This window comes from Dermacentor albipictus, chromosome 1, assembly GCF_038994185.2.
Source record: "Dermacentor albipictus isolate Rhodes 1998 colony chromosome 1, USDA_Dalb.pri_finalv2, whole genome shotgun sequence".
Taxonomy (NCBI): Eukaryota; Metazoa; Arthropoda; class Arachnida; order Ixodida; family Ixodidae; genus Dermacentor; species Dermacentor albipictus.
In genome coordinates, this window is record NC_091821.1 from 169,254,555 (window position 1) to 169,276,555 (window position 22,001).

At 41.9% G+C, this 22,001-nt stretch overlaps 1 protein-coding gene across 2 annotated transcripts in view; it reads left to right on the forward strand.

Annotated features, from left to right (window-relative positions):
• LOC135905728 (hypoxia-inducible factor 1-alpha inhibitor-like) overlaps positions 1-21,395 on the forward strand; it is a 47,457-nt gene extending 26,062 nt beyond the window's left edge. For both annotated transcript variants that reach the window (XM_065436708.1, XM_065436709.1), the window contains exons 6-7: positions 6,554-6,661; positions 21,138-21,395. In XM_065436708.1, coding sequence (XP_065292780.1) covers positions 6,554-6,661; positions 21,138-21,182 — 153 coding nt within the window. In that variant the 3' untranslated portion in view covers positions 21,183-21,395. The remainder of the gene's footprint in view (positions 1-6,553; positions 6,662-21,137) is intronic.
• Positions 21,396-22,001: the final 606 nt, after the last annotated feature.

Below are 22,001 nucleotides of genomic sequence, written 5' to 3' on the forward strand. Positions count from 1 at the left end.
GGTTGAAATATGGTCCATTATATCCGAAAGTCTGTTGTACGCGAGCCCGTTGTAACGAGCGTAGAGTGTATTTGCCCAATTCTAACACACTCCCAAATCAAATGCTCACCTGCTGTCTATGTGTCCAAAGTATAAAATTATCATAAAGATGACACTAGAGCTGCTAAACAAAGTAGAAATCTAACGTGCACCCAATTTTTTTACAGGAAAAATGGGAGAGGGCCTGATATGTGTTGCACAATGCTAGTTTCCTAAAGTTAGCTTTACCGCATGTTATCTTTTTTTTTTTTAAGTCAGCTTTGCCGTGATGTAGCCTTGTTATACGGTAAAACATACAAACGCCGCAAGGCAGTTTGATACCGGCACATTCACAGTGGTTTTGATTTCATATTTGATTGCATTGTTCAGGCAATTGTTGGCCCAATTTTTTGGAGAAAAAGAAAGGTGTGTTCAAATCGGTTAAATACCATGATTGGGCATTGTGAGCCACTTTTATTGCTTGTAAATCTTCATAGGGCATGCCAAAAATGGGTGTTTTGGACGGGAGGTGATGTATGTTTACTGTCCCCTAACCTCCACCAAGACATGTTGCCACTAAAGGGGTCGCTATTAAGCTCACCATAGGGTTCAGCCGCGTGTATGCTGACTCCTGTTCAAATTAACCTACAAATGCCAATTTTAGAATCAAAATACTGAAAGGTTGGGGCCGTAGAAATGCATGGGCACTAGCTGGCACCTTATCTGAATTACTGGAAGTCTACCGTACACCTTTGTTGAAAAAGAAGTACAATTCAAACAAAGGGGTATGAACTGCCCCTTTGAATAGCGCTCTACCTCCTATAATATCCCCAATGCATAGAGCTGCTTCTAAGTAGGAGAGAGGACAGTGGTATCCACCACAGTCTAAAGAGCTTTTTATTATGTGTTGAATAATTACTTGTAACAATCTAGTGCGCTTGTATTTCTCATCACCACAATATATTTTCTACTTCCATTGCATTATTGCTGGGTCAGTAATACAGCAGAACCTCGTTAATATGGTCCTGTTATGTACAATTTTTTGGCGCCAATGTTCGTGATCAAGAACACAAAAAGTGACCCATAGAGTTACACCTATATTTTGCCTGTTCAAAAGTTCCCGGAAAACAAGTTTTTACCACCACTGTTCAATACATCGCCAAACTGTGATCGTATGATATGTTTGTCAGCCACTAGATCTCATGTAAACAAGCAAATGCGCGAAGCGTGCATGATCAAGAACAGTGTATAGCTACCCATCATGGCAGCTTCACGGCAATAGTTGTTCGCCCGTCTCACAGCTTACACTCAGTTTTTTATTCCGGTACCAGCAAAACTCCTGGGTTGTGACGCACCACATTCACGGCTATGGTCGCCATACCGATTGGGATAAGCATCTTCACCTGTATATTTTACAGCGCATAGGCTGTAGTGCCGTTAGTAGCGTACTGTCAAGGAGGTTATATACGTACTTATACTTATGAAATGGCAATCAAAGCCGCCGCCTATGGGAGCGAGTGAAGCCGGCAGTGGCCATATTGCTAGAGGCAAACAAGCATGGCTCCAGCATAGACAGCTGCGGTGTACACGCGGCGCTACCTACATTTGTGGTTCCACGATGAAAAATACAAATAAAAACCCCTTTAAGAAATACATCAGTCCACGGTTGTGTGTTGCTGTTGTAGAAAAAAATACTCCTGCATCAATTTATTGCCAAGGCATTGAGAAAAGCTGTTGGTGGGACGCTTCGCCAATAACACTTACTCGCTTGGTTAAATTATGAACAGTCAACCGTACAAGCTAAGCTTGTGATGTGAGTGCTTAATGGACATTCACCACTGTTTACGCACTATTTGACGTGAAAAATTATCAGACACCTTGCACAAAGACAGTACACACTTCCCATCTGTCAATGTTTGACTAAATGGTGTCATCGCACCATTTCATCTTTTGTGAGTGCTGTGACGTGGTTGTTGACATAAGAATAAGCTGTACTGGAAACAGTAGAACCTCGTTGATACTTTCCCATTACGTATGTTTTCCAAGCGCCAATGTTCACAATCGAGAACACGAGAAATGACCAAATAGAGTTACACTAATTTTTTACCAGTTCATATGTTCCTAGAAAATACAATTTTTCAACACCAACATTCAGTATGTGTCCAAACTGCGATCGTATGATACATTTTCCGGCTGCTAGATCCCACGTAAACAAGAAAATACCTGAGGCACGCGTGATCGAGAACAGTATATACCTAGCTGTCTGCCGCGGCAGCTTGACTGCAACACTCGTCCGCCCGTCTCACATGAAAATTCTGGCCTGCACTAAGTTTCTCATTTCTGTACGAGCAAAACTTCTCAACGGTCATCACATGCGGCATTCACAGCTATCACCACTAATCCTATTGCGATAAGCATCTTTGCCTATTGGTTTCACAGTGCATGGTGCTGTCGAAAGCGTAGCGCGCACGTTTAATAGGCGATAACCAAAACACTCTGCCGTTCCCTCCTGCAGATAACGATCGTAGACTTTTTCCAGCCACTAGATCCCATGTGAACAAAAAAAGGCGCGAGGTGCGCGCAATCCAGAACAGTATACAGCCGCCTGTCTCACATGAAAACGACGGCGCATACAGTTCCTTATTCCGGTAGCAGCAAATCTCCGTCCAGGTCGTCACACGCCACATTCAGAGTTATCGCTGCCAAATATATTGCGATAAGCTTCTTCACCTATCTATTTTAGAATGCGTGGTGCGTAGTGCCATTAGTAGCGTACTGCACGCTTTTAGTAGGTGATAATCCAAACGCACCACCATTCCCACACTCTTAGAAAAATTCACACCCTTTGGGGCGTATCTTGTCCCACAACAATAATCGTCATCTGTCTTGCCCGCGTTTCCTTTCTTTAACGCGGCGAGCCCGGTACTTCCCAGTCATGAACGGCATGCGCGTTATCAGTGTGACGCAGCATTCTCGACAGGAAAGTAACGAGCGCCGAGTTTTCAGGAAAGGAAACGCAAGCAAGGCAGATGACTATTATTGGTGTGGGACAAATATACACCCCAAAGGGTGCAACTGTTTTAAGAGTGCAGCTGCCGGCGGTGTAATATGGGCACCACTTTTCGCTTCGGCGGCATCCGGCATCGCCCACCAGCTCTATTTCGTTGCGGTTTCCCTTCGCCCTCTTACAACACCACACAATCGGAAAACAAAATGCACCACCAGTTTGATGCACATTGGCGTCTCGTGCCGCAACGATCCATGTGACGCTTCGCATTAGTACATAGATGTCAACAACCGTTAAGTCAATTTTTTTTAGTTACTTCGGATCATACATTTTTTCGGTTAGTACGTTTTTTCTTGCGTCTTTTCCCAAAACGTATGAACAGGGTTCTACTGTACTTTGTATCTGTTGCAGGTAGTTTCAAAAAAGCATTCATGTAACTGGAAGCCTTGCTTAAATCACAATATTATATTAGTACCGTATTTACACAAATATAATGCGGCTTTTTTTTTTTTCTTGACGTGATAAATATGTCAGCACTCACCCTTTTACGTTATTTTGCGACTGTACTTCGCAGTAACAATGAATAAAGGCCTCTGACCATACACTTTCTAGCGTTGTTTCCTGTTTCTATAGCAATAATTCCTGTTTGCATGGTAAATTTTATGATATACTTTTTCTGTTTCTGAGAGACTGAAAGCCACTTCACATTACATTACTGGTCGCATTATTTGCATGCAGATATAATTCCTCTTTATTCTAGTACACGTCATTACGAGCTGGTTTACGCAAGGCATTGCAGGCTATATGTGCTTAGCATCCTGAACAACCTGATGTTCATATGCTGAAGCTAGAGTTTGCATCATGAACTCCACTGTGCACTTTCTCCTATATTTCCTATGTGCTTAAAAAAATTTATACCGCTCATTCATCCTGCCCAGAATGTGTTATTGTGACGCACACAGCAACTGAAACATATCAGTCAGTAATGCTACACAGCAGAAAACATTTCCCCTTGACACGTGAACTTTTACAACGCAAAATATTCACATACAAGATCAATTTGTAACTCAGATTCTGTGTTCATAACCTTTAAATATTACAATTTTGAAAGTAGTGTTCACGCTTTTTCTTCAGAATTTGCACATTTAGTTTTCTTGGTGATGATGTGTACCCAAAACCTTAGATAGCATTCTGAAATATTCTTTTAATAGGCCTCGCGCTCTCCTGTTCAAGCCCAGCGTTTAAAACAACTGAATTTCTTGCTGGGCGAGTTGGTGCAAATTAATGAACAACCTATGAAACATAAAGACACGTACGCAAGAGAAGTGGTCAGAATGAGCACCGAACTGACAACTCTTCACTTGTAACTCCAGGTCTCGTCCTGCCCACGTCTTATCCTGTGTATGCGTCTGTCTCGTTGGTTTCTCTATTAAGACGCAAGTGCTGCGCAGAACGTACACGTTACAAACCAAACAAAGTATGTCGTTGTACAAGCACACCACACATGTGAGCCCACCATGGTTGCTTAGTGACTATGTGTTGCGTTGCTAAGCACGAAGTCGCAGGATCGAATCCTGCCCATGGTGACCACATTTCGATGGGGGCGAAATGTGAAGACATTCGTGTACATAGATTTAGGTGCATGTTAAAGAACACCTGGTGGTCGAAATTATTTTGGAGTCCCCCACTACAGCATGCCTCATAATCAGGTCGTGGTTTTGGCACATAAAGCCCCATAATTTAATTAAATTTTTTAACAGCACATGTATTCAAGCACAACCCGAGACCGCTGCAGACCAGCAGCGAAATCCAATCCTGTCCTTCCAACATGTAGCCCATGCATGCGACATAAAAACCGCGCACAGTGATGTGCCAATGAGTATATATAAGACGTAAATTTATTATTGACATACGCAAACTTGTGAGCACCTTCCTAACCATCACCAACTCAAACAAACGTACGCATGACGGTGGTCCTCAGCAGATGGCGAGAGCTTATGTTACAAGTGAAACATTACACTTGGCATCATCTTTACGCGTCTGGTGCAGCTATGACCTACTGAGGTGTTGTAATGCCCTCAAAAAGCATGCCACAATCAGGTAAATGCTGTTGCAACAGCACACAACCTGTAAGCATGACGAACATACTCTGCATTCTGGAACGGCCGCCAAGGCGGTTCGAGCTTGCCTCTAGCAAGATGGTAGTGACTGGCTTCTTTTGGAGAGCCACCTTCACTCCAGAAGTTTAAGTATATGACCTCCTTGTGTACTGCTCTTTTTTAGTAGACGATAATCTACCTAAATGCGCCGCCGCCGCTCCCTACTGTAGGCGGCGCTATGTGAGCGTCACATTTCACTTCAGGGGCGTCCATTGTTGCCCACCAGCCCAATTTCGTTTTGGTTTCCCGTCGCTGTCTTAAAACACTACTACACAATATGAAAACAACAGAATATGTCTCGGGTCACCGAAGCCCCACCAGCTTGACCTGCGTCTCATGCCTCGTGCACAATAATTTGTGCAATGCTTCGCATTATGGAGATGTCAACTACAGTTGAGTCTGTCAAATTTTTTAGTCGCTTCAGATTGTGCATTTTTTCAGTTAGCTTATTTTTTTCTCATTTTTTTCCAAAACGTATGAACGAGGTTCTACTGTGTCATATGCTTGGTTATTTGCTTCCATAGACCCACTAAAGCATTTCATTGGCTATGGAGTTATGCCGTTGAGCACGTGGTTACAGGTTTCTCGCTATGTGGCTGTATATCAATTGAGGCGTTGTGCAAATACGCTTGTATACATTGATCTAAATGTGCATGAAGGAACCCTAGGTGGTCAAAACTTATCTGTGCCTTTACAGCATCTCTCATATTGCATATGTAGTCTTAGTATGTAAAACACTATTGAATATTGTCATTATTATTATTACATTTGCATAGAGCAGCACGATATGCTTCGTTGTTTATGAGAAAGCAGTGAACATTCACTTGAACCTAAAGGGTCCTCACTTTGGTTCAAAGTCCCGAGTCAGTACTTTGTCTTAAGCACCAGCAACAAAGGCCTTGCAACAAAGGAACAATTTTAAATAAATAAACTTCAAAATAACATACACTCAGCAAAAATATTCAAAGCAATAGTTCAAGCACCCAAGCAGCTATCCTACACTTCAGCACGGCACACACCTCACGAACCCCAACTTGCTGCACTGGCGTGCCACAGTCTTGGTCGTAAGTCCCGCTAACTTATCAAGCCCTGACCATGCGTGCTCCACAATGCACAGTGCATCACGTGACCTGATTGCCACATGGCGAGGCTTTTATGTTGATTGTCGTGGGGAGCAATTGACAGGGTCTCCAAAATTCCCACAAACTTAAAGGGCTGACGCAGCACTGACTGATACGCTTAGATTAAATGCCTTCCTCTAAGCTTGCATTGATTTGAACTGGTATCATTCTGATTATTGTTTCCCAACTTGCCCATGATGTGTGTGTGTGTTTTAACATTATCACTGATGTCTCTCTCTCTCTTGCAGACTGCACCAGCAGACAAAGTTGTCTACCCCCTGGTTGGTCATCAAAAAATGGCAATCATGCGAAATATTGAAAAAATGCTTATTGAAGCACTCAAGGATGTCAATGAGGTTAGTACCTGAGAAATTTAGAACCATGCCACCAGTGACACATGCTGTGCATGTATTAAGCTCAAAGGGAAGAGATTTGATTCGTTGGAAGTTTTGTACAGGAACGTACACAATAATTTCAAAACCATTCACAATCAGATAGCTTTTTAATGAAGCGCATGGGCCTTCCAAAAGCATTCGTTATAGAGTCGAACCCACTTATTACAGTATTCAAGTGCCACGAAAATTCCATTGTCATAACTGGGTTGCATGAAAAAAAAAATTAAAGTAGGGGGATGGCAGAGCTGTTGTGAGAAAACTAGAAAGGCGGGGAAGCCAGTGCCCCTCTCCACCACCTTCCTCCATCAGGCTGCTGATTGTGTTCACTCGTTTAAATGTTTAACTCTGCTTCCTGCGCCCTCCGATGCATGTAACAAGCCGTGTCTGTCGACCTTTAAGAATGGCACTGCTATAACAGCTGCAAAGAGGGGTGACGGGTGGCAAGCGACATGCGAGCTCCGCCGAGGCATCGCTTTGGTGGCCCCAAAAGGGGCCTTTAAAGAAATGTGAAAAGGTTGCCACGACAACGTGTCAGCTTGAGAAATACAGGAGAAATGCTGGGGCAGGATCACCACAAGCATCTCGCCACGTACTTCTCATGGCTTGCACAAGAAAACTCCATGTCCATCAGCCGTGCTTGCTTTACAGGAAGCTTGTCGACATCCTTCCCCAAGGCATCCAGTTGCTCCACGTGGTGCAACGGAAGGTTCCTCACAAAAACGAAGCCCCAGAGGGCCATCTGCAGAACCTCCTGTGAGGGCCTCCTGAGCATACGTCAGTGTAGGGGCCACTCTTATTGGTCTCCTCTGCTCATGGTTTGTCTCGCTTGCCGCCGTGGTGAGCCACGAAAAATCAGTCCAGCCTCTCGCGGTGCTCGTTTTGCCACTAGTGCAGTTGGGACATTACAGCACGACGCAGAAACGGCGACCTTGCCATTTGAGAGAGGGTAAAATTGGAATACACATAACTTTGACGGGACCACAGAGTCAGTTTGAATAAACCGGAAGTTTGAACTAAGCGTGTTCGAATTAACGAGATTCGACCTATCATTCTTATTTGGACGCTAAATATTTTGACAGAATTGCCTGTTTGGTTAGGATAATTTAATTATGAATTGTGGAATAGGAGGACGACAATGTGTGCCTCGGGTCACTTGGGCCCTACTAGCTCAGTGCATGTTGGGCTCTCATGCTGTGGTGATTTGCGTCAAATAGGCAGGCAAGTCAAAGCTTTCTGCCAAAATGACCCACTGGAAGAAGCTGCTGAGCCAGGCTGATTTCAAGGAGCACAAACATTAGCTTGCCAAAGCTGCCATAATGACAATGCATGTTGGAGTCACGAGCGCCAATGATTTGTTCAATATTTCTCATTACATAGATGTCAACTACAGTTGGGTATGTCAGATTTTTTGGTAACTTCTGATTGTGCATTTTTTTCTCAGTTACTACTTTCTTTTCTGTTTTTTTTCCCAAAATGTATGAATTAGGTTCTGCTTATAGAGCAAATTTTTTTGTTGTGGGAGCACAGTTCACCATAGGCGTTGCCCCATAATGTGATGGATCCCAGATAACTTGTTTGGTCCTGTGCACATGTGCTGCAGTGGAGGTGGTTTTGGTTAGGGGCCCAAAACTGTCAACATATTATCTTGACTGCGTGCCCAAAAGACCGTCCTTGATTTGTTTGGAACAAAATAACTTAATATGAATGCTGTTTTGAATGTTGGCTTCATTCTGAGCAGCCAACTCATTATGATCTTCAGGATATATATAATGGATTCCTAACAATGGGCAGGTTCATTATAAGCAGCTTTCATTGTATTGCAGAGCAGTATTATTGACATGTGCTGTTCTGGTAAAGTGTAAACGAATTTAGTTTCTCTGTTGCATACAGATTTTTGTTAAATTTCATTGTAGCTCACTCTGCTGTAGGAAATTCTTATGTACAGCAAGGTTTCCCAAAACTTTGTGCTCTAAGGAACCACCCCGGCTTTCAGAAAGTATGGCTCCCTCACTGATGCCTCATTAACTGTTAGACTCATTAACTCATGCATGTGAGGATTTCCCCTTTTGTTCTTTGTGGAGAGTTCACATATTTTAGCCACCTGCTGCAGCATCTATGAAAATTGGCTATTAAGATTTTTTTCTACAGCCACAGACGACGTTGGCCCATGTTTGCACTTTCGTGCTATCACTATCATCTCGGTGCTTACTCGTAATCGTGATAGTCAACTATATCTAATGAGCCATACATAAGAAATAATATTAAAATACTTCAGATTAGTGCAATTGTCACCACACAAAGACTGGTGTAAATCACCAAGATCAAAATAAATGTTTATTTTTTCACTTAAGGGCCTATGGGTCTTGCAGACAAAAAATTCACTAAAGAGTTGATTTTTTATTTCTGTTATTGTTCTAATCCCCATATCAGCACACACCTGCTGGCAGAAAAATATCTCAAAATAGCATGTTCAGGAAGAAAACACTGTATTTGGCCTATGAAATGCACAGCTTTGCCCATAAGAGTGCTGAAATACCCATTTTGTGTCATTCACCATTCTAAAATTGTCTGTCAGAGAGAGGCCATCTCAATGAAATTTGTGAAATTTATTATTGCTTCAAAGTGGTTACAGAATGTGATAGATATGAAATACAAAAGGAGACCCCATAGTCAAAGACTATTGGGACCTCCAGTCAAGGTTAGGTGGTGAGAGGGATTACAATATGGCTGCAAAATAAAGCAATAGTATGCGATTAACTCTTTCAGGGTTGATTTTTTTCGCCATATGCGACCGCCTAAGGTCGATTCTTTTTATTGCAGATTCCAATTCTTTTGAGGGACCTATTTAGAAAAAAATTTACCGTAATTTTTCTAGGGTCACCGTAAAGTGAGAAAAAAATATTTTGCGTTGGTATATATGTACTCTTTATTCATGAATAACAACAATTAAAAAGGAAATAAGCTTATAAGAATTAAACATTTGATGCATTACTATAGTTCAAGTCTTAGAATATGTGCACACAAGGAATATTTTGCAAGTCTCAAATGTTCCTGCTCTTACACTAATATTTATGTCCATAGCCTAATCGAACTGCGTAGGTGAGTGCACCCAAGAAAACTATGTGGTTGTGTGCCCGTCAAAAAAGCAAAACGTGTGACAAACATCCGCTAATCTTCATCTTATCACCAATCAGAGGCAATTAGATATCGCAAGCCCCCCCCCCCCCCCCCTTAAAAAAAATGGAAACACATGCATGGTGGCATCCTTCCTATGCTCACCCCTGTGAGCACTAAACGAGCGAGAAACAGGTGGCTGCCCTTTAAGCGATTAGTAATGAGATAGCCGTCAATTAAGAGAAAATGAGACATCCACTTAATCGTAGCAATTGCTACAAAGGAAACCCATATGGGTTCCTTGAAAGAAAAGCCTCACAGTTGAAGAAAAATTCAACCTGGTTCGGGACTCGAACACGGAACCACCGCCTTTCCGGGGCAACCGCTCTACCATATGAGCTAACCAGGCGGGTAGCAAATAGAAGGGCGAATTTGAATTTGTTAACTCGAAGCATTCGATAGCCATCAGTTTTGCGAGCGCAGGAAGCCGAAACTGCCGCGAAACAAAACCCAAGCCGCCGCCCGCGTGCCTTCGTGCCAGTGCACGAACGGTAGTATATAGACGCGCCGGAGCAAACTAGTTCTAAAACAAACCATGCAATGAAAACTGAAAGAGGGAGACACGAGAAAAAAATTCCCTGTATTCCCACAGTGGCAGCTCATTCCAGGAAAGAAAAAATTAAGAAATTGGTGCGCTTTTTAAACATACAGACGGCGCCATAAATATATGGCATCAACCATTTCGTACTTGTTCGCGGCACCGTATATTTGTCATTGACGCTGAAAGGGTTAACGTACAGGTCAAAAATTGAAACAAATATAAGAGAACAAGTTGAGCAAAAATAAACAAAAGGTTAAAGAAAAAACATGTAAAAAAGGAGACAAGTGTGTGAGTATGTACACATGTACATCAAATGTGAACTACGTGCAAATGACAAGCATAAGGGAAAAAAAGGCACATAGATCTATTCCAATAAAACGACATATCAATTGCAAAAAAATTAACTTATAATAATATGAGCAATATACATGAACATAAGCTATGGTGCCAAGCGAAAAAGAACTCTCGAAAACAGTATGATACACAGTGAGCAAGAACAATAAAAAAATGTGTGCCAATTGGAGCAAATTAATCAAAAACATTTTAAGATCATTTTAAAATTTGTATGTGGTGTTACACTATTTTATAACTACAGCCAAAGAGTTCCACAATGAAATTCAAGGAAAATGTACTGTGAATTTACCATAATTAGTACGCACTTTGGCTGAGATAAAATTTTTGTTAGATGCAAATCTCGTAATGTTAGCATTCAGTAAAGATGATTCTGAAATTAGGTCAACTGGGAGCTGATTACGTATGAGCTTATAAAGCACGATGACCAAATTATAGTTACTGAGCACATGCTGGTTACATGTGCTGTGCTCATGCACATGTGCTGCATGTGCATGAGCACATGCAGCACAGGGCGAGTTGGTTATGCATGATTACAATGAAGGCACCAAATAAATAAATAAATAATAAATAGTGCCTATGTGGTTGTCTCGTGTCTCCTTCCTTCGTCCGTTGTTTTATTTGGCGCCTTCGTTGTAATCAAATTATAGTTAATTATCTGGGATGCATATAATATGTTGGGTTTAAAAGAAAAATGTAAACCAAGTTACCCCAGCCTGTGCCCTTAAGCATAACAGGCTTTATCTGAGATACAGTGAGTGTGTTATTACATCTGATATGAGTGTTATATGTGTTTCCTGTAGATGCCACAGCATAGTTGATGCATAATAGAGCGACAATAGTGTGTTAGGGTTGTAATAGGAACGTGCTCTGATGAGGATTCACATGCCGTAAGCCATTTTCATTTTTACACATGCAACATGAAGATGGAATTTGAGATTGCAGTCAATTTGACTCCCAATTATGTGGCATAATGACTCGCAGTAATTTGATGCTGTCCAGTTAATGTAGGAGGTATACTATTTATTATACATTGGCCAGAGCTGAAAACAAGGAATTTTGATTTTATAGGGTTTATTTGCAGTCAATTTTTATTGCACAATTCATGAATATTTACAATGTCAGAGTTCAGTTACCAGTGCTGAAATGCAATTGGCAGAAGTTAGTACATATCATTGAGTCACCAGCATATAGAATACAGTGCGAGTATTTGAGACAGTTAGGCATATCATTTCTATAAATTAGAAAGAAAAGAGGGCCAGGAATGGACCCTTGTGGTGCACCTAAATTAGTAGTTTTCATGTCCAAGACCGTGTCAGAAACGCTGACAATTTGAATTCGGTTATGTAAATAACTCTTTTAAAAAGTAGCAGAGGAGGACCACAAATTCTAGTCAATTCAAGTTTTTTTAAAGAGTATGATGTGATCAATTGTGTCAAATGCTTTAGTAAGGTTGAGAAACACTGAGCCAGCAAAATTGCCTTAATCAATAATTTTCCTCAAAATATCAGTTAAAAAGATTCAAGCAAGGTCACTTGAATGTCCCTGCAGAAATCCAAACTGATAAGAAGAAAGAACATCAAGTTTTGATAGGTATTGTGTTAAATTTATTACCATTAATTTTTTTTTACTTTACTGAAGAATGGCACACTGCAAATGGGCTGATAGTTATCATTAATGAACAGTCATTTCTTTTTGTAAATGACAGTAATCTTTATCATTTTAGCTCATTTGGGGAAATGCCTAATTTGAATACATTGTTAATTAAAAGAGAAAGAACATCTGATATCAGATGAGCAATAATTTTTATATGGCAAGGCTGCATGCCATCGAGCCCCGCATCTGTGGTTTTCAAAATTTGACAGGAAGTACCTCATCAGGTACTGAAAAATGGTAACATGAAAAACGAATGAGGTAGGCGAGGAAAGGACGACTCGAAACGCGTGATGTGTATATAGACTGATCGAAGAAGAAACCACTGAAGACATATGCGATTTCTTTCGAATGACTATAAACCTTATCTTCATGCCTGATAAAAAATATATAATCAACCTTTACTTTGCTATTTAAGAAGTCACTCATTTCATTTTTTACTATTATCTGATCTGCATTCAGTAATTCTCAGTTCATAATAGTGCTGGCATTTGGCTTCCTTTATTTTAGCATTGAGAGAATTGCATAATAATTTTTGTACCTGAATGTAGGTGAATATTAAAAGGTCACTTTTTGGTTGTTTTTATAAAGATATTCCTGTGCACACATTGCCTTCAATGCCATTATACAACGAGGGGCTTTGTGAGAAAGCTTTTTTTGCATATCCTTCTGTGAGATTTAAAATCAAAGTGTGTGCACAACAAAGACAAGAATTTCGAGAATGCCTTTTGCAGGTCAGTAATATCAGTTACCGAGGGCCAATGGATAGCTCTGACAGCATCAGTGAATCCATTTCTATCCAAAACAGGTTTGTTGAATGTAGAAATGCTGCGAACACGAGAAGGGTAATCGAAGTACAAAAATATAGGGTACTGATACGTGATATGCACACTCAAGACACCTGCCTTGGGCGGAAGCAGCAAATAGGATAGTGCATGATCAATCAGCGTGCCTACGTCATTACTACACCTCATCGATCGGGTAATTATACACTCATAACCAAAACTATGAAATAAACTAGAGTAGCTCATAGAAAAAAAAGCTGTTTTATCATGGAAATTAATGTTTGTCACCCATTATGATAACCTTATTTTTTTCTTTCTTTCTTTCATGTAATACTGTTCCATGATTTTACTGAGTGCATCACAAAATTCAGTGCTGGGTGAGCATGGGGAGCGATAAATAACTCGCAAGTACAAGATTTTTGTTGTCGAGATGAAGCCATACAGAATCGCAATTTTAAACATTTATGTTTCGATCGCATGTACACTGAGACATAACGCCAGCCGATGCAAAAACAGCAACATCGCCATGTTTGCTTCTTTGTCTGTGGCAGTAGTCTGAATTGTAGTATGGAAAACAAAAGAAGATTGTGATTCTCAATGAAATGTTGGGAATAAATTGTTAATGTTGTCAAAGTGCCTGCGCAGGCTGAATTAGAGAGGTAGCACATTGTGACTGAACTTGGTTTAGATGATCGACAGACAGTCTTAACAGTTGCAGCTTGCTTTCCTGCCAAAACGAGCCTTCAATGCTGCTTTAAAAGAAAACTACCTGGTTTTGTAGCATTAAATATCATTTTTGCACTCTTCTTAATTTTTTTGCATTTTTCTCAGCCAATTATTTTTCAAAGTCAAATTTTTTTTAGCAGCACTGTGTCCCTGCTACTTATTCAGTTCTCTTCATTTCGTTTTTACCTGACTGCTAGAGAGTCAAATAGTTCACAAAACCTATATATAGTGTTTTAGGACACTGCAACATTTTGAAATCTTGTAGAAATCACCAATAAAAATTCGCATTTGCAAAGTTGTAACTTTACAATTTTATAAATTGAGGTAGTGTATAATAGCGTATAATAGCTGTGTCTTATCAGTACTCACCTACGGGGCAGAAACCTGGAGGCTTACGAAAAGGGTGCTACTCTAATTGGGGACGACGCAACGAGCTATGGAAAGAAGAATGATAGGTGTAACGTTAAGGAATAAGAAAAGAGCAGATTGGGTGAGGGAACAAACGCGAGTTAATGACATCTTAGTTGAAATCAAGAAAAAGAAATGGGCATGGGCAGGACATGTAATGAGGAGGGAAGATAACCGATGGTCATTAAGGGTTACGGACTGGATTCCAAGGGAAGGGAAGCGTAGCAGGGGGCGGCAGAAAGTTAGGTGGGCGGATGAGATTAAGAAGTTTGCAGGGACGGCATGGCCACAATTAGTACATGACTGGGGTTGTTGGAGAAATATGGGAGAGGCCTTTGCCCTGCAGTGGGCGTAACCAGGCTGATGATGATGATGATGAAATTGAGGTAAAATACAGATATATAAACAATAAAATGCAAACTTGTACTCTTTGAACATTCAGGAACATGCCTGCTTAATTTCAGCTCCCTTGGTGTAGTGCATTTCTTGCAAGTAGACCCAGATTTATAACACAAAAGTAATTGAAATTTGTTTTCGATTGACTTAGAAGAAAACTAATTGCATATTTGTAATCAGCACACAAGATTAAATGTTTCCTGAAAATTTCAGTTGTCTAGAGTCAATAACAAATTTGTTTTTATCTGGGACCCATGTCCCCCCTTGAGGCAGTAGTAATGTATGCTATATGTAGTCACCTTCATGTTGTAGGCAGCAACTGACAAGCTTTTACAAATGCCACCATCATGTTTTCTCATTTCACACTGCACTAACAAACACAGAATGCTTAAAAATAATTGCACTGTGCCCATTGCACTCGCAGCTACACTGTGGTCATAACTGCACCCACTCAGAACAACAGCATTGTACCTATAAGATACATCCAGAGAACCATACTTCCATTACTTACTTTCATCAAATTTGAAGAGCCACAGACTGCTTTTCACATTATGGCACTTGCTTACGTCGACGAACACCAAATAGATGAGGCAATAGCTACTTACTGAGTACAGCTAACACTAACACAACACATTCTCTGTGATGCACTAGTACTATTTTAAGACAAGTAAAATTCCACATGCGCTTGAAACCTCATTCCTATATTTTAATCCAGATTTCATCTGGGTAGGCATGGCTATTGCGTCGCTGATTTCTTTACTCTCAAGCAAATTCTCAGGGCAGCTGCATTTGTTAAAAAAGAGATGTGAGCTGCCAGTTCACTTCGACGAATGCAATTACCAAATATTTGCCAGAATTGAAGAGCAAGTTTTTCTGGTGCCAGAAATCCGTTACAGAATGACCAGCTTAGGAACAGCGTTTTCTGTGAATGTGACTGCCATAAAGGCGAATTTTCACTCATGTGACCGGGCCAAAGCTCCTGGTGGGAACGAGTAATGAAAATCCTTTCATTGGATGTTCACGTTAGGTCATATAAATAACCAAGGGTTATTGCACAAAAATTTTAAAATTCCAAATTGCTACAAAGTGTGCGCCTGGTTTGCTTTAAGGAGGGAATGAGTCAGTGCACAACTGTTTGAGGCTTAGGGCCATCTCAAATTGGATGCCACATTTCCAGCATGTTCTGAAGTATTTTTGCAGAGGCCAGTGCAAACAATTCTTACTTGTGGCAGGCGCACGTTGCTGAAAGAGAACAGCACATCCACATATGTATAACCTTTGTTGTGCCAACTGTGCGTGCCAAATGGCACCAAAAGAAACACATGGGAGCTCTTTGGCCCCCTTTGGTGGTGCTGCTTCCTCTTGATGGTCCTCGAGGCCCCTTGATCCTGGAAAATAGACACTGTTCTTCCTGCATGTACTTTCCACCTGAGTGGAAAGTACATGCAGGAATCTCATCAGCTTTCACTCTACCTCTACACACTGCTTTTCCCCACTGAATGACAGTGCCACCATAGAATTACAAAGGTTACTGCTTCACCCCTACCTCTTTCCACTTTTCTTTAGACACAGTGACAAATGAGCAGAACTCTTAACTCCTGGCTGCTGTGGCAATGCCTGGTGCAGCATAATACAGAGCACAGTGATTGAGGCAATACAAAACTTTTTTATGTTAGTATACTGCATTCAGTGCCATAAACAATATTTAAAAGGTAAAGAATATAATAAGCCATTTGGCACTGAATTATCTTTAGCAAGAAATACAAAATCATGTTGACCATAAGCCAACAGCTTGCAACATATCAATTTCGCAAGGTGGAGGAGGAGATGTGAAAGGAGCAAGGCACTTGGTGGGGGGAAACAGTTGCAACCAATTAAAGAGTATAGTTACTTTCAGGATCAGTGGGAATTTTTAATGACTCAGACCTCCATAAGGATGCATACCTGCCAAACCCAAAATTTTCCGTCAAGTTTACAAATTCTGGCTCATTCTGCAAACTTGGAAGCGCTTCAAATATTACGAAAAATAAAGTCCGTTAGTGAAAAAGTTTGCTAGTCGGTATCAAACCATACCTTTGGAACTCTGTCAATTCCGATAGTAAAAGGACGACAGAGGGGTACCCACTTCAAGCAAGTTTATTCAGACAAGTTCCTAAAGCAGGTGAAATCACCAACATCAAAGTTGCTGAGGAAATGGCAATGTGTTGCTTGTCAGTTTGTGCTGTTCCAAGTTAGGTGCTCCTTGTGTGCCGAGTCTAATGGTGATTCACTGTTAATATAATACATGTGTGTCCTGCAAAAGGTATGCGCTCAGGCTAAATTTAGTAAAATGCATGCATTGGCCCACCCCCCACCCCACTCTTTTTCCTGTGTAGTGTTGGCATGATGTCTACAAATTCAATGTTCACAGGTTGGCAGGCATGCCAACCTGTGAACCTGTATTGACGCATCTAAGTGCTTCGCGTAATGTGTGTAATTTATTATAAGGTTTTAAAATGTACATCACTGCCGATCGCAGCACATCACTCGGCTGAATTTTAAGCCACCCCTACCCATTTGACGTCATTTGCCCCAATGGCGTTAGTAGGACGAACTACCTGATTGGCTGCCCAGGGCGCGTCATCAGTAATTTTTCCAACTTTATGCGGAACAAATGTTGTTCGTAACAGTTGGAATGTTAATTAATTTGTTTCTATAAAAAGAAAGTAACAGAAAGAGAATGCACAAGAACAATTTCTCACTACACTTAAGCACTTCTGGCACATAGCAATCGTCGTCTGCTTGCATTACAATGTGCTCCATTTTGACGAGAGCTCCGCAGTCAGAGTCGGTCTCTGTCTTTTCACGAGCACCATGATACGACTTTGTTGCGTTGTGGGCTGCAAACGTAGCGACTGGCAATATGTCAAGCTGCAACATCGTGTCCCTCTGCAAGTTAGTAGACAAGCGGGCTAGCTGCAGCACATCAGACAGCTGCTATCCGGTCGGTGCCAGGATTTGCGCGTTTACAGCCGTCACTTGAAACCGGAGGATTACTACCGCAATAGCATTTCGCGAGTCCAGTATTCGGGTAAATGTAAGCGCAAGGGGATAGGGCCTGGCTGTTTGACCGTGCCGTTTCCCGGAATGAGCAGAAGCGCAAATGTGAATGGTTTGCATGGTGCAGCCACCTGGTGGCACAGAGCTCAATCACATACAGTAGCAGTAACAAATTGTATTTTTCTTTGCTACTGGTGTAATCGTTAACACATTGTTTTTGTAAATGTTTAAAATGTTTTACACTTGGTTAGAGCAATATTAGAGCTTTGTTTGGCTGGTTAAGCTCTGCACCAACGGGTGGCTGGACCGTGCAGACCAGTCAGGCCGCTCACGTACGTCTACGCTAAAGTCAGCTTGAGTTTATGCCTCCAGCTATCCATCGAAACACCCAGCTCACCTGTGGTTACCAGAATACCAGGCAGGTTTGGCGCTGCAACAGAATGCTTGCAACGCACGCTGCTTCGATAGCTCTCACTTGGGGTCGACTGCCATGCAGCTGGTGGAGAGTTTGGAGAGGCCACATCATGTGGGGCTGCCCTAAGCACCCCCTTCCCCCTTTCCTCAAGCAATTAATATCTAGTGAGGAGCAGTGGGAGGCTGCCTTGCGCAGCTCCAGGCCCGATCTTCAGGAGGCCATCCTGGAGTGGGCTGAGAGGATAAAGGAGGCCTACTTCAAGTAGTTCTTCCCCCACCCTCTATTCCATTGCCCCCTTCCCTTTAAAGAGGGATAAAGTTTTTCATCATCATCATCGCGCGCTCGCTCCTAGAGAACCAGAAATCGACAACACGATGTGCCATCATGACGCAGAGCCATTGAAGGCGGAGCTTAGCCCCGATCACTCGGCGAACGAGTTGAGGAGAAAATGCATTACTATGGAGGAGGGTAACTTGCAATTGTCTGTAGCTCTCTTAATATGAGACGCTTCACACAAATTATGGTGCGAATGATTAACTTTAGCTGTACCCTACTCGTCTGCAAAATTTGTCCGAACCATTTCAGGGGCCCTTTGATGCATATCTGTCAACCCAGTAATCATGGTATGGAGAGAGAGAGAATCAACTTTTGTGCTGAGCCCTTAGTGACGGGTGGTGCGCGCTGGCACCAGATGGGGTGGAACCTTATTCTCAGGTCCCATATGTGTCCAGCAGTTCCTGGAGTTCCTAAAGTTTGTTCCTTTTGTTTGTAACAGCACGACTATTGCCACCAGAGCTGGTGAACAAGAAGATTGCTCTCATGTATGTAGCCTGAGAATAGAACATGCTAGCATGCTTGACCTGAGCAGTCGTGGTACCTGCCACTTCCAAGATCCCACGGCACCATGGCTGGCCAATCTAAATAAATCGTGGCTACGGTGGATACCTATCTGCAATGCTTCCCACAAATTGGCGAAACCGGACGGCCAAGCCTAGCTATGCCAGTGTCAATGCACCGGCCCTACCAAGGCGAGAGTGATGTGGCCTCACACGGTCTGGCAGATGTCCCAAGGTTGTAGGGCATCTGGGACATCCAGTTCATCCAGCTGGACAGCCACTTCCGTATCATCAAAGTTCCAGGCTCCGGCTGCCACCCCCCAGCCCCAACTTCTACAAGGACTTGCGGGCAGCTGTCCTTGCTCACTATGCTACCTTGAGCACTGAGTCACAACAGCTCTCACCATTTGAACCGTCGCATCATTTCGCATCTTGTCGTCCCACATCGCCTGCTTCCACCCATGCCGATTGTCAGCATGCACTGGCCCCAGCCTGTATATAGAGTGGATAGCAAGTAATTGCAAGGTTTTTAAATGTGATATTTCATAACCTGCACGAAGTGCAACGTGGATTTGGGCCATGCTACAGGCCCAATGGTGACATCAAGTGGTATCGCACAGCAGTGACAAGCACATAGATAAGGCTAGTGCAGCTCCTCGAAGAATATCTAGACTCCGACAGTGGAACATACAGGGAGATTATGACGGCTGTAGATTTTTGTGTAGGGGCTGATGAGGCTAGTGCGTTAGGCACAGACCACATGGTGACTATGCCACCAAAAGCTGAGCATGACAGAATAAGATATCAGAAGAGAGCGAGCAATGCACTACATTTGTAGAAATGCAACAGCAGAGGGCTAAGCTTGCCCTATGTTGATTACAAGAATGCGCAGATTGAAAAAGGTATGAACAATCGATTTGGGAGCACATGCCCAGCCTTCAGCAACAGTCACAACCACTGCACAGGGCTGACTGGCGTACATACTTCTGGTTTGCGATACCACTTCCTACGAGTTTTGCGACACAACCCGAGGCCCGCTTCATGCTTGAAGCCACGCTGTGTTTGGTGCGCATTTTGAACAGGTGAAGGTTGAATTCCTACACATCTTCATTGTTGGATAGGAAATTGCGACTTTCTGTGTGCCTATGCCCTTTCAACTCTCTTACATTGACAGAAGTTTTGCTGCCCTTAGTGGCAAGTCAGTTACTCAAGGTTATATCTAGCTGCCTAGTTGACCCAAGATTTGGCTTAACTGCCAAATGGCACTTGGAAGGCAAAAAAATATTGTACCAATGAAATGGCATCTTTAAAGTTGAGTAAAATACTGTGTGGTGCCACAAATTGGTTCTAGGGACACATAATGGTAATGCGGCAAAGTTGTAATATAGTTGAGCAGGTCCAAAAAATCGGGTGTCCATATAATCAGTCTATGTGTTCAGTAGCTGCATGCCGAGTCGGCCAACAGCAGTGAATTTGTTGCAGGCATGCCAAGCAAACTTGCAAGGCTTTAAGATGGAAAAAGTCGTGACAGCTTTTACCGTCTTGCCAGTGCTACTGAGCAACGTGACCAACAGTGTATCAGCGTAACACAAATGCTGTCATGGTCCTTCACCATGGAAACTTGGCCCCAAGGATGTGGTGCCACCAGCTCGACTATAAATTTTTGGCCATGAGGCAGGCAAAGTTGGCGTAACAGGCTTTGTCCAAATTGGAGTGCTTGCCGAGTCACTTGGTTCCCTGGAATACAGTTTGGGGACCTCTACTGTATGACATGAGGTACAACTTGTGCTAGTACTGCAAAGCACAGGTGAAGTGCAGTGTAACAATGGAACAATTTATACCATTACTGTTGCTTGGACTTATATCTGCCAAAAATCTGGGTTACTAGCATAATCTTTCTTTTGGCTTTGGTAAATTGGAATAAATGGATATATTTCATCTAAAGGTAACCTTTTTACTTAGCATAATATGCTCTTTGTTTAAAGTCTCACTGTGTTTTGTATATTGTGCATGTTACAAAACATTTTTCTTCAGGAGGTGCATAAACCACCTCTTAACACTTGTATGCATTATTAAAAAGTTGCATGATCAAAGTTTCCTCTTAATTTTTCAGGTTGGCCCATTACTAAGAGCTATGGTGCTTGGAAGATACACATGAGACTGTGCATCCACTGTAATTTTTATCTGCTGTGAGCATAAATGAATGCTTCTCCCTGCTTTTAATGTAACGTTCTTGTCATGCAGAATGTTTGTTTTTCTGCAGACTTCAATAGGCGTTAGTTTAACTTATTTGCTCTGCAGTCTATTGCTGCAGTGTGGTGAAATACTGTTTCAATAGGTCAAGGTCAATAAATGGCATGTTCATTTGTCATGTGTTGCCTTTCTTTTGAAATAGTCAATGCGACTCAATTCTGCACAGGTAGCTAATGAAAAATATTCATGAATCAGCCTTTTAGTTGTTCACATTAGGACACATGTTGCAAATCAGACAAGCACCGCTTAATTCATCCTTAACATGTTTGATATACATTGGTGTTCCAGCTGTTTCTCAAAGGCATCCCTCTAGTGGTTTGGGACATACTTAATGGAACGCCAATGTATTTTTAGCAGATTTTGGGGGTGTATATCTCAAAAGTGGTACTAGTCTTCTGACTTTACTGCTCGCCTTCAATTTTGCAATTGCAACATGTGCTCTGAACTGAATAATTAAAAAGTGAATTAGTGAACGTTTTAAATTTGTAACCTGGGCATTTAAATTTATCATTCAGGTTATGTCTGCCTCTTCCAGTAACACCCCCCAACAGGCAACTTGTGCCATATGTGTGATGCAACTTTTAAAAAATCTGTTGCAGGACAAAAAAAAAAAAGAAAAAAAAAACTCAGTATAAGCAGCTAAAGGAATCGCACCGAAACATACTATGAAAACAAAACTTCAAGATGTTTCAAAAGAAATGGGTGAATGCACACATCAACTTAT